Source organism: Impatiens glandulifera, chromosome 3 (assembly GCF_907164915.1).
Source record: "Impatiens glandulifera chromosome 3, dImpGla2.1, whole genome shotgun sequence".
Taxonomy (NCBI): Eukaryota; Viridiplantae; Streptophyta; class Magnoliopsida; order Ericales; family Balsaminaceae; genus Impatiens; species Impatiens glandulifera.
This window is the reverse complement of record NC_061864.1, coordinates 6,236,289-6,252,020: the sequence shown is the minus strand read 5'-3', so window position 1 is coordinate 6,252,020 and position 15,732 is coordinate 6,236,289. Positions and strand designations below refer to the sequence as shown.

The 15,732-nt window shown below is 35.5% G+C and overlaps 3 protein-coding genes across 3 annotated transcripts; 1 reads left to right on the top strand and 2 right to left on the bottom strand.

Annotated features, from left to right (window-relative positions):
• Positions 1 to 6,578: 6,578 nt before the first annotated feature.
• Positions 6,579 to 7,458, bottom strand: LOC124932826 (probable membrane-associated kinase regulator 6). The gene has a single exon (XM_047473505.1). The coding sequence runs from the start codon at positions 7,425 to 7,427 to the stop codon at positions 6,771 to 6,773; it is 657 nt and encodes a 218-aa protein (XP_047329461.1). The 5' UTR covers positions 7,428 to 7,458; the 3' UTR covers positions 6,579 to 6,770.
• Positions 7,459 to 10,236: 2,778 nt separating this feature from the next.
• Positions 10,237 to 14,146, top strand: LOC124930812 (plastidial pyruvate kinase 2). Its single transcript, XM_047471173.1, has 12 exons — positions 10,237 to 10,674; positions 11,049 to 11,336; positions 11,407 to 11,572; positions 11,996 to 12,130; positions 12,248 to 12,358; positions 12,550 to 12,638; positions 12,718 to 12,780; positions 12,870 to 13,045; positions 13,119 to 13,221; positions 13,289 to 13,437; positions 13,524 to 13,632; positions 13,735 to 14,146. Exons 1-12 carry the CDS (start codon positions 10,441 to 10,443, stop codon positions 13,840 to 13,842), a joined length of 1,731 nt encoding a protein of 576 aa, XP_047327129.1. The 5' UTR covers positions 10,237 to 10,440; the 3' UTR covers positions 13,843 to 14,146.
• A 75-nt stretch (positions 14,147 to 14,221) lies between these two features.
• Positions 14,222 to 15,396, bottom strand: LOC124930813 (hevamine-A-like). The gene has a single exon (XM_047471174.1). The coding sequence runs from the start codon at positions 15,383 to 15,385 to the stop codon at positions 14,504 to 14,506; it is 882 nt and encodes a 293-aa protein (XP_047327130.1). The 5' UTR covers positions 15,386 to 15,396; the 3' UTR covers positions 14,222 to 14,503.
• Between the last annotated feature and the right edge of the window lie 336 nt (positions 15,397 to 15,732).

The window sequence follows — 15,732 nt, the reverse complement described above, 5'->3', positions numbered from 1 at the left end:
TAAAAAAAGGTTAATGCCATGAATATGATCAAAGATAAAGTTAAAGGCCTAATATTTAATATACTTTTAATCTCTCTTAATTCTTTTATATCATTATTGTGTTTTATTCAATTTTACAATAATTATTGATTTGATTCTTGCTCAATTTTAAAGAATGGTGCAAGTGCAACAGTTACACAACACAAGCCTAACCAATCCATGGCGGGGCGGCCTATCCACCAAAACCCATCGTTTAACGGGTCGACGACGAGCCAGTCTACCATCCCGGCAGGTTGAAAATCCTCAATCCAACCCAACCTAAGGTAGGTTGCGGGTTAAGCGGACCAACCCGTAAGTTATCTTACTACAAATAAAAATCATTAATAGTTCTAGAAAAATAAGAGTTCAAGAACATGATCAAATAATTATAATACACGCCAAACAATAGTCTTGTTTATCGTTACACAATAATTAACCAAATAATTCAACAAAATAATTAAAATTTGAAAATTTTCATAAAATAAAATTTTTAGTAAAGTCAACATTATTTAAATATTATCATCGAAATATAATTCATGTCAATCGAGATATAAATCAGATTAATTTTTTTTTTAATTCGTGTAGGTCCACTTTCAAATGAGTTGCTAATATTTTAACACAACACGTTTAAATTGTTTGACGGGACAAACCAACCCAACGGGTCTAACCCAAATTGACTTATCTAAACAAATCAGTTAAGCTTACTTCATTCATTTATATAGTTTATGATTGAATTTTATAAATTTTAAATAATTAGTTTAAAATATGGTTATACATGTTAAATTATTATAAAATATATTATCATATTAAAAAATAATAATAAAATTATTGTTTAAAAAAAATTAGTATAATATAAAATAAAATTTGAAAACTTTATTTATATTTTAAATAGTTTATTGTTTTTATTTATTTGTTTTTTAAATACAAAAATTTATCATTATCTTACTTCAATTTAATGCATTAGTGTGATATTTAATCTATTAGACACTATTTTTGTCTAAATGTATTTTTATTGTTTTAATTTATAATATTATTACTTTAAATATTATTAATAAAAATATATATATTTTAAAAAAAAAATCAAAACATTAAAATATTTAAATTATAAAATATATTAATTAACTAATTGTGTTAACTTTTAATACGAGTGCATAAAAAATAAAATTCAAAAATAAATATTTAAATGATAATTTAGGTAGAGACGGAGAGTTAACAAAAAAAAATAAAATAAAATATATATATATATATCAATTATTATCTCTAAATTTTTTTTATAAGACAAGACATACTAATTATTTTTATTTAAATAAAACTTATAATGAAATAAAGTGAAGACATAATTATACCATTCTTTCTTTTTTAGACATTATAATTGATAGCCGGTAATCAAGATCTAATTATTGCTCCAACAAATTTATACCCTTCTCTTTCAATAATTAATTAATGTTAATTAGTAGTACCCGGACCACTTGATTTGACAAAAATAATTAAACAAATAGTCTTAAATGTGCAATTGTATTAGTATATTGTATATATCTTGTTACCTTGTTTAGATTCCTAGATTAGTGGGTTACCTTGTTTAGATTCCTAGATTAGTGGTTTACCTTATTAAGAGTCTTTTGACTAGTATATATTGTAACATTGTTTATCAATAATAACCATGGGATTAATTTTTATCATGGTATCAGAGTAAAGATCCTCTCAAGATCATCAATCGAATTTTTTTCTTCCTCCCACCTTGCTGCCTCACGCACAAACTTCTAATGTCTGTCCCACCTACTAATTCAGACTCCTCCTCCAATCAAAGTCAGACGCCCACCACCATGTCTGTTTCTCAATACCACTCTGCTTTCTCTGTTAACAATCTCCGCTCCATAATTCCTATCACCCTAGAGATGGGTAGCGAGGAATATCTCTCTTGGGCAGACCTTCTCGAAAACCACTGCTTGATTCACAATGTTTACGAACATCTCAAACCAAAAACTCCCAACGCCTCCGAAACACCTTCAACATCTTCCGAGACCGACTCTCTTCTGTGGAAACGCCTTGACGCCCTTGTCAAGCAATGGATATTTGGAACAATATCCAAGGATCTACTAAACACGATCCAAAAACCTGGTATGACGGCTGCTCAGGCTTGGGAACGTTTAGCGAATATATTTCAAGATAACACAGGTTCTCGCGCTATGTATCTTGAAAATAGGTTTTCTCAAATTCGTCTCAATGATTTCCCAAACATGAGTGCTTATTGCACTGAATTGAAGATGATTGCGGATCAACTTGCTAATGTTGATTGCCCCGTTTCTGAAAATCGACTGGTGTTGCGTCTACTTGGGGGTTTGAATGAAAACTACGAAACAATCGCCACCATAATAGGTCAAAAGAAGCCTCTCCCATCTTTCTACGATGCTAGATCTGATTTGCTCCTTGTTGAAACAAGGAAGGATGAATTCGTCCACACAAACACCTCTTTTATTGCCTCGGACGATCGTAGCCAAGGCCGCGGAAACAACTCTAGCCAATCAGCCCGTGCTACCGGCCAGCAGCAGCAGCAGGGCACCTCTAGCGCGCAGGAACAGGCCGGCCAGGGCCGAGGACGCAGCCAGCGCGGCAGAGGACGCGGTCGCAACACCAGCCGCACATACCACCAGCAGCAGCAATTCTGGGCACCTCCTGGCCAACAGCAATGGGCACAGTGGGCGCCTGCGGGCTGGACAGCACCCCCTTGTCCCTACCCGACACAACAGATCTGGCCGCAGCAGCAAAGCGCCCCCTGGCACGCATCTGGTCAACAGCAACAAGGCGCCTCCTGGCGCGGTTCTGGCTATCAGCAGCAACACACTCGGACAGCAGGAGCAGGCGTACTCGGTTCTCGGCCACAGCAGGCCTACATGGCTGAGACGAGCCAGCAGCAGCCCCAAAGTTACGTTGCAACCGATATCAATCAGGCGATGCACACTTTATCCCTTACTCCGCCTGACGATACTTGGTACATGGATTCGGGAGCAACTTCACACATGACACCCAACTCAGGTAGTCTCTCGCCTTATTCTAATTTAAATTGTGTTAAAAATATCATTGTTGGGAGTGGACAGGAAATCCCGATTCGCGGTATTGGTAAAACTAACTTAAAACCACCCTTACCACCCTTACTTCTGAACAATGTTCTACATGCTCCCAAACTCATTAAAAATCTTATATCTATTCGTCGGTTTACTCGTGATAACAACGTCTCTGTAGAATTTGACTCACTTGGTTTTTCTGTAAAGGATTTCCAGACGGGGAAGGTTATCATGAGGAACAATAGCTCGGGGGATCTCTACCCACTCTCTCTGTCGAGCCAAAGCCAAAAACCCCCAACTAATTCTTCGTTTACTGCAATTTCGTCAAATTTATGGCATAATAGATTAGGACACCCCGGTGTCGATATTTTGCATTCTCTCAATAAATCAAATTCTATTTCTTGTAAGCCCGTTTTAGGGTCTAAACTCTGTGAGTCTTGCATCTTTGGTAAACAAGTTAAGTTACCATTTACCAATTCTGTCTCTTATACTACTTCCCCATTCGATATTATTCATAGTGATTTGTGGACGTCGCCTGTGCTAAGTACAAATGGACATAAATACTATATTCTGTTTCTTGATGATTACACAAATTTCCTTTGGACTTTTCCAATTGGAAACAAATCCCAAGTATTCTCCGTCTTCTCTACACTTCAAAATCAAATTCAAACACAATTTCAAAAGCCCATTAAAACAATCCAATGTGACAACGGAACTGAATATAACAACAGTCAATTTCGTACATTTTGTGACAAAAATGGTCTACAATTTCGTCTCTCTTGCCCCTATACTTCTCCTCAAAATGGTAAAGCAGAAAGAAAAATACGCACCATAAATAACATGATTCGAACATTGCTTACTCATGCTTCTCTCCCGTTAAATTTTTGGCATCACGCCCTCGAAATGACCACTTATCTCCTAAATATTCTTCCAAATAAACAAATTCGAAATTTCTCACCCACTCAACTTCTATATAACCGAACTCCTTCTTACTCTCACCTAAAAATTTTCGGTTGTCTTTGCTATCCTCTTCTTCCTCCAACCACTATTCACAAACTTCATAAACGCTCTACCCCTTGTGTCTTTTTAGGATACCCCTCTAATCATCGCGGCTACAAATGCTACGACCCAGCCTCAAAAAGATTTATCATCTCTCGTCACGTCATTTTTGACGAAACAAAATTTCCCTTTTCTCTTGTCCAAAACCCAAACTCAACTCACCCATCTCAATCCGAACCAATAACCATCCCAATACACATCCAAACCCCGCCCATCACCGAGTCCATTTCCCCACCAAACAACACTCCATTACCGAGCCCATTATCAACTCAACACACTCCACCAAACCCACCATCACCCATCACCACTTCACCAGGCCCAAACCCAAACACGACCAGCCCGTCCACAAGACCAAACCGTCCAAATCATTCACCAACCATCATCAATCCAACACGGACAATACGAACCCGCGCAATGGATGGGATTGTCTGTCCAAAACGCATTTTCAATCTAAACACACTCACATCTCCATCGCCTATTCCCAAAAACCCAAAGTTAGCTTTATCAGACCCGAATTGGAAAGCCGCCATGGACGATGAGTTTAACGCTTTAATTAGTAATAAGACTTGGGACTTGGTTCCGCGTCCTCAGGGTGTTGATATTATACGATGCATGTGGATTTTTAAGCATAAAACTAACTCTGACGGCTCTTTTGAGAGGCATAAAGCCCGTCTTGTTGGTGATGGCAGGTCTCAGCAGATTGGAATCAATTGTGAAGAAACCTTTAGTCCTGTTGTCAAACCAGCCACCATACGAACTGTTCTGAGCATTGCTTTATCGAAGTCTTGGTCCATTCACCAAATGGACGTCAAGAATGCATTTTTACATGGTAATCTCAACGAAACAGTTTACATGCATCAGCCTTTCGGTTTTAGAGACAAAATCTTTCCCGACCATGTTTGTTTATTGCGCAAATCTTTATACGGCTTAAAACAAGCTCCTCGTGCTTGGTATCAAAGGTTTGCAGATTTTGTCTCTACAATCGGTTTTACACACAGCACGACTGATCATTCGCTTTTTATCTATCAACATGGGTCCGAAATTGCCTATCTACTCTTGTATGTTGATGACATTATCATTACGGCTTCGTCTGATCAGTTACGTCAGACTCTCATGAAAAGCTTAGGCGCAGAATTTGCTATGAAGGATTTAGGTAAATTAAGCTATTTCTTGGGAGTTGCTGTATCGTATACTAAGGATGGACTTTGTCTTAGTCAGAAGAAATATGCTGAAGAAATTATTGATCGTGCTGGAATGTCTACTTGCAAATCAACACAAACGCCGGTCGATACAAATGGCAAACTTGGAAAATCAACTAGTCCACCAGTCTCTGACCCCACTCATTACAGAAGTTTAGCCGGAGCACTACAGTATCTTACTTTCACACGTCCTGATATTTCATATGCAGTCCAGCAAATTTGCCTCCACATGCATGATCCGAAAGAGGCTCACTTGGCTGCCTTACACAGAATCATTCGATACTTACAGGGTACAAAGCACTATGGCCTTCATCTTTACAAATCCTCACTGTCTACACTCGTTTCATATACTGATGCAGACTGGGGAGGATGTCCAGATACCCGTCGCTCTACATCTGGCTATTGCGTCTTCCTAGGCGATAATCTTCTGTCTTGGTCGTCAAAACGGCAATCCACACTTTCTCGTTCTAGTGCTGAAGCTGAATATAGAGGAGTTGCCAATGTTGTCTCCGAATCCTGTTGGCTTCGCAATTTATTGTTAGAACTTCGTATCTCATTGGACAAAGCCACACTGGTCTACTGCGACAACATAAGTGCGATTTATCTCTCCCAAAATCCGGTCCAACATCAACGTACCAAACACATCGAAATGGACATACACTTTGTAAGGGAAAAAGTAGATAGAGGTAAAGTTCGCATTCTTCATATGCCTTCTCGTTTTCAAATCGCTGACATATTCACCAAAGGACTTCCGCGCATACTATTTGAAGATTTCAGAGACAGTCTCAGCGTCCGAGAATCTCCCGTTTCGACTGCGGGGGTGTATTAGTATATTGTATATATCTTGTTACCTTGTTTAGATTCCTAGATTAGTGGGTTACCTTGTTTAGATTCCTAGATTAGTGGTTTACCTTATTAAGAGTCTTTTGACTAGTATATATTGTAACATTGTTTATCAATAATAACCATGGGATTAATTTCTATCAAATTGAAGTAATATTAACTCATTTCAAATCAATTGTTATATTTTCCTTTTGATGGTACTGAACATGCAATGTTCCTTATTTTTGGAAGCATCTATTAGCATAAGTTATGTATACTATTAACCATAAAAATTCAAATATATTAGTATTAGTAATACATATATATATTACAAGCTATTGAAAATTAACACGATTAAATATTTTTGGGTAATATATATATTATAAATGAATTAAACCGATAGAAGAGAGGAAAAGTATACATTTAATTATTTTCATTATTTCATGTGGCAGTGGCACTAACTGAATATAAGAAATGAAAAACTGTCCACACAAATCTGAACACAATTCTGATGGTTGATCATTCGTAGGAAAAGACAAGAGTAAAATCCAGAATAATTTTCTAATGGCTGATCAGGAAATATATGTGCCTTGTCTTCATGTGACAACATTTATTGTGTACCAATCGATCTCTTGCAATGAAGGACAGCCTCATGTATAGAACTCTCAGAATCACACGATGACGATCTTCTCCAATTGTCACACGACGAGTTAACCGACTCAACTCTAGCCAACCCTCGTGATCTTCTTCGGTTACATATTTTTTTACAAAACGGTGCCATAAAAAAAGCAAAGTACTTTAAAAAGAACCGCTTTGAAATAGAATTACGACGAATCTTATTGCTGCAAGATGAATCTGATTTCATGTTTAATCTAGTCACGTCGTTATGATCATGAGATGATGAATCGGTTTCTTGATCTTCCACCTTCTTCATTGAGTTGTCGATGAACAGAGGCTGCATGAGGATTAATCCGTCTGAGATTAGTTCGTCAACGGGTGAAGAAGAGGCGACTGGGAAAGTGAAATTGAAGTCGTGAGAGCCGCCGCCTCCGCTGGCTCTGATATAGAACCGTCTAGAAGCTGGCAGTCGGGGGTCCATCTCGATGAAGCCAAGAGAACTGTATCTGAATGAAGAACTATTATCATCCTGGCCTTGAACTTGATCATCAAATTCTAAGATGGAAGATGGGTTATTGTTTAGATTCAATAGCCATCTGTAAGAGAAGCTTTCAATTGAGATCAACGGCTGAGAAGCTGCAACTTCCATTTCTAGATAGCTAGGACTTGAGAGTTGAGAGGACACCCGAATGAATGAATGAATGAACAAAGAAATAATGAACCAACTATATATGAAATTTGAAAGCTTTTATTTACATCCACTAATTATAGTCTTATAAATTGACAAAGGGTAAGAAGCCAATTACATTAAATGAAATGAAAGGATGTGTCATTTTCCCAAGGAAGAAATGATTTATTTATTTATATATGGTAATTAAGAAACATAACATGGCAGACATTGGATTGGTCCCATAAGATGTCGGAGAAAGACATTGACATGGGATGACCATAGGAACAAATGTACGAAAAGAGAAAGTGATTAGAAACCATTTGGTCCCCCAATTTTCTTCAAAGAACAAAAAGCAGTTTTCAAAGACATTTCACATCACGACCTAGCTATATATACATCTAGTTACCTTATAATATATTTCAGAAATTAAATATTAAAACAAATATATAGTTCATTTTTTTAAAAAGAAAGAGTTAGTTAGATAGATAGATAGATGGCCAAATATATTGGATTGAAGCATGTGGCATGTTTCTGTTCATACCAACTCAAGTCATGTTTATCGACTTGTAAAGTCTATAGGGACCCCATGATTATTTTCTGAATCCAATTCTATCAATTAATGCCATTATGGATGGAAGATATTCGAGAATTCGAGATTACCCTTTTCTTTTGACAAGTTAAAAAGGAGAGTATTGTGAGTGACCATGCACTACTTTCTAGGTAAAACGTGGCTCATTTCTTATGAGAACACTTGTATGACCACAAATTATAAGACTTTAAAAAAGAAAAGTAAAAAGTGTGTAGAGATAGTTACAAAAAAAAAAAAAAAGATTAATTACATGAAAATCTTCTCAAATGGGGGAGAGTGAAACTATATATGAGATCTTGTAATTATTGAAAAGATTTCAATTATGTAGGTTATATCATGAGATCTTGTAATTATTGAAAAAGATTTCAATTATGTATAGGTTGAGTTGATAAAATATGAAATTAATGTTTCATATAATTAGTTTGATATAGATCTTGATAATAGTTCATTTAGAAATACATTTTTTTTAGATTTCTCATATATATCATTAATATTTGAAAACTGAAAGATAACCACAATTCAAATCTCAGTATTGTTTTCTTGCACTTTAGTTAGTTGATGTTGGTTATTTGAGATTTTTAATAATTTTTTATTAAAATGTAAATAAAAAATATTTGATGAAAAAATAATTTATTTGAATTTTTAATATTTTTTATTTAAGATTTATAAAAATAAAGTAAAATTATTTTATTTTATTTTATAAATTAAATGATTTTGTAGATTAAAAGAATTATGATAATATTAAAAAAAACTCAAATCAAACGAATTTGTGTGAGAGAATCAAATGTACATTCGAAACTTGAATACAGGGCTCATATTATATTCCAGATGTGGGCCTGACGGACTTCAGGCCTTGTTTTATACTAATTCAAGACTTGTCAAATTATCTGAGAGGCCTCTTTGCCACTTTGTCAAACAATTTGAAGTGATTATACTGGGCCTATTTGAATATAGAGATTACTCCGAGTCTGAATTTGATTATTTCTTTAGCACAATAAATATATATATATATATATATATATATATATATATATATATATATATATATATATATATATATATATATATATATATATATATATATATATATATATATATATTATAATTAAGATATAGTTAAGAGATTATATGTTCCATCTTACTACAAAATATATTCAACAAATATAATATGAGAAATGATTGAAAAAAAAAAAATTTGAGTGAGAAAATATGAAAGGAATGAAGTGTTGCCTATTAAAACAAAATAATTTATTTTTTCTCTCATTTCTTATACTTTTCTTTTAACAAATGAATTGATGTAATGTTATTCTCTTTTCAAATTTCTCCTACTTTTCTTTCTTATTTATATAAGTATTCTTTTAAATTCAGATGTTGGTTAGTGTTTGAGTTTATATATTTTTTTATTATTTTTTTTCAAATTCAGATGTTGGGTAGTGTTGGAGTATAATATTTTAATACTAAAAATAATAAAAACAATTTAGCTTATAAATTTAGTAATATAGGGGTAGTTTAAATTTAAGAAAAATATAGGTTTTAATATATAATATATATTTTGTTACATGACCCTCTAAGAATTGCTTGATGTAAACTTTTGTTTAAAACTCAATTACCATATTATATATTTTTTTTAAATACCTTTATTTATTTTTATAAAATTTTATTTTTAAATATATAAACATATGCAACCCACTATGGTGAAAAAATTATGCTTAAAAGACAAAAATAAAAAATAAAAAAATTATAAAATTCAATTTCCACTTACATTAGAGCAGATGACCATAATAGTGAGGTTGACACTAATTTCAAATTAAATATAAAAACACACGCATATAGATTTCCTTTAAAATGTGTTAAAACTGGCCATTATATACTTACTTAAGAGTTCAATTTACTATGAGTGATGAGTTTAGGGACCAAACTACTAAATTTACCCTATCATTAACCGCTTGAATGCATTTATGTTTGTTGTTAATAGTGTACTGTTATTAATGCAAACTCTCTTCTCGCTAGGGTTTGTTTGTTTTTTACAATAGTAAGAGATTATTTTCTTCTAAAAAATACTTTTATTAAATTAAATTGTTTAATTTTAATTTCTTCTAGAATTAATAAAATCTTATTTTTCCAATTTAATTTAATTTAATTTAATTTAAAATTTGTTAGTATAAAAATAAAAGAAATTTCCAAAAACTCAAAACAAACAAATAGAAAAGTGATGTGTGGGAAAGTCCGCTTCCTATTCGACGACACGAACGAAGCCGCCATCATCATCATCAACTATGCCATAGGCGATAACTTCGAGATCAGCTTCAAAACTGAGCTTTAATTAAACAGCAGGATCTTCTTTCTCTCTCATTCACAAACTGAGCTTAATTAAACAGCAGGATCTTCTCAACCGATTCAAAAATGGCTCAAATGGTGGCTTCTCGACCGATTCACAGCTCCTTGGCATGTCCTACCTCTGGATCTATCATATCCAGAGCTGAGAACATTCAGCCTTCCGTTTTTTCTTCTAGAATACCGGTTCACAATGATAGGAAGAACCGTCGCTCTTTTCGCATTTCGGCAGCCGTTGCCGGAAAGAGATCTACTCGTCTGGAGCCTGAAGTCATTCCTGTCTCCCCCGAAGATGTTCCCAAGGTTGTGCGTTTCTAGATCTTCTTCTTTACTCTTGCAATTTGTGCTTTCCACATTTCCATTTTGTTTTTTTCTCACATTTTCTTGCTGATTAAAGTGACTTTTTCTGCTAGTTGAGATGTGTTCTAAAATGAGCTAGGCTTTGTATCTTGTGAACGAACAAATGCATGATATTTAAGTGGTAACTTACTGGTTCAGTTCTTTACAACTGAAGATTTACTTAATCTGTAATTTAAAATAATGGTATGATATTTTGTTTCTTTACCAATTTATTAGCTAAGCTGCTTGACCAGGTTTAACAGTGTTCTTAAACCTGTTTTCCAACAAGAGAAATATTGTCTGAACAGTTTAAATTTCAATTTCGGCATTGTGATTAGATTGGAGACGAAATGGAATATGTAATGGGACTTCAGAAGTTCAGTGACACTTCCGTGGGTATGTGGTCGAAGCCCACAGTTAGACGCAAGACAAAAATTGTCTGCACAATTGGACCATCTACAGATACCAAGGAAATGATATGGAAGCTGGCTGAGGCTGGCATGAATGTTGCTCGTATGAATATGTCACACGGAGATCACGCATCTCATCAGAAAGTCATTGATTTGGTCAAAGAATACAATGCTCAAGCCAAAGACAATGTCATTGCCATAATGCTTGACACGAAGGTTGGTATTTCTTCCTATGTTATGTGCCATCATATACTTTGATATTTTTCTAACTGTATTATCTTTGTAGGGTCCTGAGGTTCGAAGTGGCGATTTGCCCCAACCAATTATGTTAGCGAGTGGGCAAGAATTTACCTTCACTATAAAAAGAGGTGTCGGTACTGCAGATTGTGTCAGTGTTAATTATGACGATTTTGTCAATGATGTAGAAGATGGAGATATGCTTCTAGTTGACGGTACAAGCTGTTCTCTATAGTCCTCATCTTATTTTGTCTACTCGTGTTAAATATTGTAACTGGAATGTTCCATGAAGTTATCAATAGGATGGGATCTTGATATGTTCAAATCAAATTAGTGCTTCATAAAAGAACTGGTACATGGAAAACAAACAGATTCTTCCATTGAGAATAAATTGAAAAAATAAAAGGGAATTGTTGATTCATTCTTATTGAACATCTCATTCTGCAAGCAGGTTCCATGGCTTTTGCTACTGATTATTGTTTTAATTTGAATAAAACTCTCTGATATATTTCAACATCTACTTTAGAAGTATAATCTCATTCTATGTGCACATTCTGGTGAGATATTATGTCTTTTTTTACCCTGTATTTGTAAAGCTTTGGACATTGAACTCACTTGATGTTTTCTTGTGTATGTAGGTGGTATGATGTCATTTTTGGTGAAGTCCAAGACAGAAGATTCTGTAACATGTGAGGTTGTTGATGGTGGAGAGCTTAAATCAAGACGACATTTAAATGTTAGGGGAAAAAGTGCTACACTTCCCTCTATCACAGGTTAGAAATTATAAAAAAAATCTCTTTTGTTGAAGCTTCAATCTTGTTGCCATCATCTTCCTTTTCCAAGTTTGCATTGTAAATAAAATTAAGTAAATTTTCCTCCAAATTCCACAGAGAAGGATTGGGATGATATCAAGTTTGGAGTGGACAACAAGGTTGATTTTTATGCAGTCTCATTTGTCAAAGATGCTGCTGTCGTGCATGAATTGAAGAATTACTTGAAAAGTAAGGCTTGATTTGTTTTTCTTGTACATGTGCCAGTTTGTTTTAGTTGCTTCACCAAAAGAAGTAATGTATCTTTTGATTTGTGAGAAGAATAAGAGTTTTATTTGGCATTTGAATGCAAAAGCAAACCCATGCACAACAGCAAGACTTTCTTCGAGCTCAATTAAATATTTTGTTATTCAATTTCACAGGCTGCAATGCTGATATACACGTTATTGTGAAAATTGAAAGTGCGGATTCTATTCCAAATTTGCATTCCATAATTACTGCTTCTGATGGGGTAAATAATCACTTTTCTTGTAGCGTTTGTATTTTGTATTGCTGGTTCTGAAAGGTTAAGGCTTTTTGTTTCCTGGTAGGCAATGGTTGCTAGAGGGGATCTTGGTGCAGAGCTTCCAATTGAAGAGGTTCCACTGTTACAGGTGCATTTGAAAAGAGATTATATTGGAATTACAATAATAATCTTATTTAAATTTTGTTGTTAATAACATTGGGATATTGCACAATACAGGAAGAAATAATCAGGATATGCCGTAGCATGGGGAAAGCCGTTATTGTGGCTACAAACATGCTTGAAAGCATGATCGTCCATCCCACACCAACCCGAGCAGAGGTATCAGATATTGCAATAGCTGTTAGAGAGGGTGCTGATGCAGTTATGCTTTCTGGAGAAACTGCTCATGGAAAGTAAGTGTAGTTTCTCTTAGTTTGAGAAGCATTATATATGGTATCAAAGATTATATAATATAGTGCTATACAGATTTCCTCTGAAAGCTGTCAAAGTGATGCATACAGTTGCATTAAGGACGGAAGCAACCTTGGTTGGCGGAGAAACACCTCCTAATCTTGGACAGGCATTCAAGGTTAGGTTTTAAATTGAAGGCTTTGACACATTTAGAATGTTTCTAAACATTATAATACACTGGACAGAGGCATATGAGTGAGATGTTTGCTTTTCATGCAACGATGATGTCAAACACTTTGGGGACCTCGACTATTGTATTCACTAGAAGTGGTTTCATGGCTATTCTTCTGAGTCATTATCGTCCTTCTGGAACGATATTTGCTTTCACAAATGAGTAAGAAACCTTTATTTTAGATTATGCAATCATAGGATTTCAAATAGACACTGAGATGTAATATTGGGACTATTATTGGATTTCAGGAAAAGGATACAACAGAGGTTGGCTTTATACCAGGGAGTATGTCCAATTTATTTGGAATTCTCGGATGATGCTGAAGAAACATTTGCTACTTCTCTGTCCTTGTTGAAGGTCAGTTAGAATTTTAACAACGTTTCCCACTCCTCCTACTCATTATATTATATCATCAAACGAAAAAAGAAAAGTAATTTTGAGATGGATGATGGATTGCAGGAGCAAGGAATGGTAAAGAAAGGAGAGCAGGTGGCGATAGTCCAGAGCGGTAGAAAGCCTATCTGGCGTTTCCAGTCCACTCATAATATCCAGGTCAGGGAAGTCTAGTCGAAATCCCCCCAAATCCTTATTTGGATCATCTTGAGTGTAGAAGAAGAATAAGAAGAAGTCAGGTTGGTTTTATTCTTTGTTCTTGTGATGCATCTATGTTTTTTGTTAACTTTATTATTCTCCTTCTCCTTTGTTGGTGTTCTACGAATGGTTAAAAAAACTGTTGATTTTAGTGTAGTATTAGGAGGAGAGGTGGATGGATATTAGCTTGTTGTTCAATTTGGAAGGTGTACTGTGTTGTTTCAAATTGACTTGAGAATTAGGTTGTTTGATTGGTATGCTATGCTATATTATAAGCCACGACAAAATTAAATTATTTGTATAAACACAACTTACAAGAAGAAACAGATCACCTAATTATCACAAATGATAATTAGGAACTCCAACACGCTCACCTCTGGTGAGATCCTCTACTACCAAATGTTTGTTTGTTCCCCTGTCCCTTCCACCTCCCTGTGAGAGAAAACAGGGGAATAGACAAACATTTGGTAGCCGAAGACCTCAGCTGCAACTCAACTCAATCTCCCTTGATTAGCAGGAAAAAAACACACACCTCAATTGTACGGAAACCCAGATAGGGGCGTTCAATTTACTCACTCACTCACTCGTAAAATAGATGGTTATGTGAAAACTACACAGTTAGCAGCTAACTTGCTAGCTAGCTGTTGATTTGGTCGGTATACCTTGTCTTATCATCCCCTAACTTTGACTGGATCATCACCCCTCCGAACCTGGGCAACTTGGTCAACACGGGCAGGATCTCCGACTTCAGGACATCAGCCGGAATGAACCCACTTTGAGCCACCTGGGGAGATGCTGGCAAAACCAGATATATCTTTCTTGCGGGAATCCTTGCGTTCATCGTCTCCCACGAATTCTTAAACTCACTTATGTTTCCGTTATAGTCGCACTGGCGGCTATTAGTAGTGGAATAGGATTCAATGAAAACAAGATCAATCAATCCCGAATCAACTGCAGGCCCCATTGATGTGCTACCGGGAGGTGGACACGGATGTGCCGCTGCCAGAGAAAGCTTTCCACCAGAAGAAGAATTGTTGTTGTAATTGGACAGAAAGATAACCAAGTCATCATAGTATAGGAGGTCCTGCTGGTTCATGAACAGTATCCCGTCCAGGACGGCGTCACCGAGTGGGCGATATGCTGACCGGCCGCCCAAAAAGTTGTTCTGCAAGTAGCGGGAGACATTTTTGGCGTCATCCCTTGAGGATAGAGAATAAATCTCAACGGCGAGCATGACTTTAATTCCACGTTCCTGACAAAAGCGGATGTCTTCGCTCATATTGCAGTTGTTGTTTGTGGGGTTGCAGTGGCCGGTGAAATTAAGTATTGGAGTTCTGCCTGATCCTAAATTGGTCAGGTAGACCATTACGAGGATGGAGTATCGGTCTGTAGCGCGTGCACTAACAAGGGTTCCCTCCTCTGGCCCGTCCTGACCCCAATAGACCCCCACACTGTCTAGTTTTTTAGGAGCAGCTGCGGAGACAAAGAAGATCATAATGGTGATGATGATTGACTTCATTTGTAGTAGGTTTCCTTCCTGCAAATCTGTGAACAACTCAATCGTGTTAAAGAAAAATGTAGCGTTAGAAGACGCAAATAAGAGACTGTTAATACTCATGTTTGAATTTCATTTTGTAAGTCATAATAGATTCCAAAGTTCTAGAAATGCACTAAAGGTATATATAATTAATGTAGTATCATCATGAATTTAATTAGGCATAATTGGCATGAAAATGGTAAAAAAACAAATAATCGCACCTGGTAAAATACCTGCAATTCCAAATTTTGATGTAATTGAAACAAAAATCTTAATACACAATTTCTATATATTTTATATTATCAATTGATAGAACTCAAAGCAGTAAG

Coding starts and splice junctions, on each gene's coding strand:
- LOC124932826 (XM_047473505.1), bottom strand. CDS start 7,427: ATGGAAGTTGCAGCTTCTCAGCCGTTGATCTCAATTGAAAGCTTCTCT.
- LOC124930812 (XM_047471173.1), top strand. CDS start 10,441: ATGGCTCAAATGGTGGCTTCTCGACCGATTCACAGCTCCTTGGCATGT. Junction 11,573..11,995: donor AGATATGCTTCTAGTTGACG/GTACAAGCTGTT, acceptor TTGTGTATGTAG/GTGGTATGATGTCATTTTTG. Junction 13,222..13,288: donor ATCTTGGACAGGCATTCAAG/GTTAGGTTTTAA, acceptor TACACTGGACAG/AGGCATATGAGTGAGATGTT.
- LOC124930813 (XM_047471174.1), bottom strand. CDS start 15,385: ATGAAGTCAATCATCATCACCATTATGATCTTCTTTGTCTCCGCAGCT.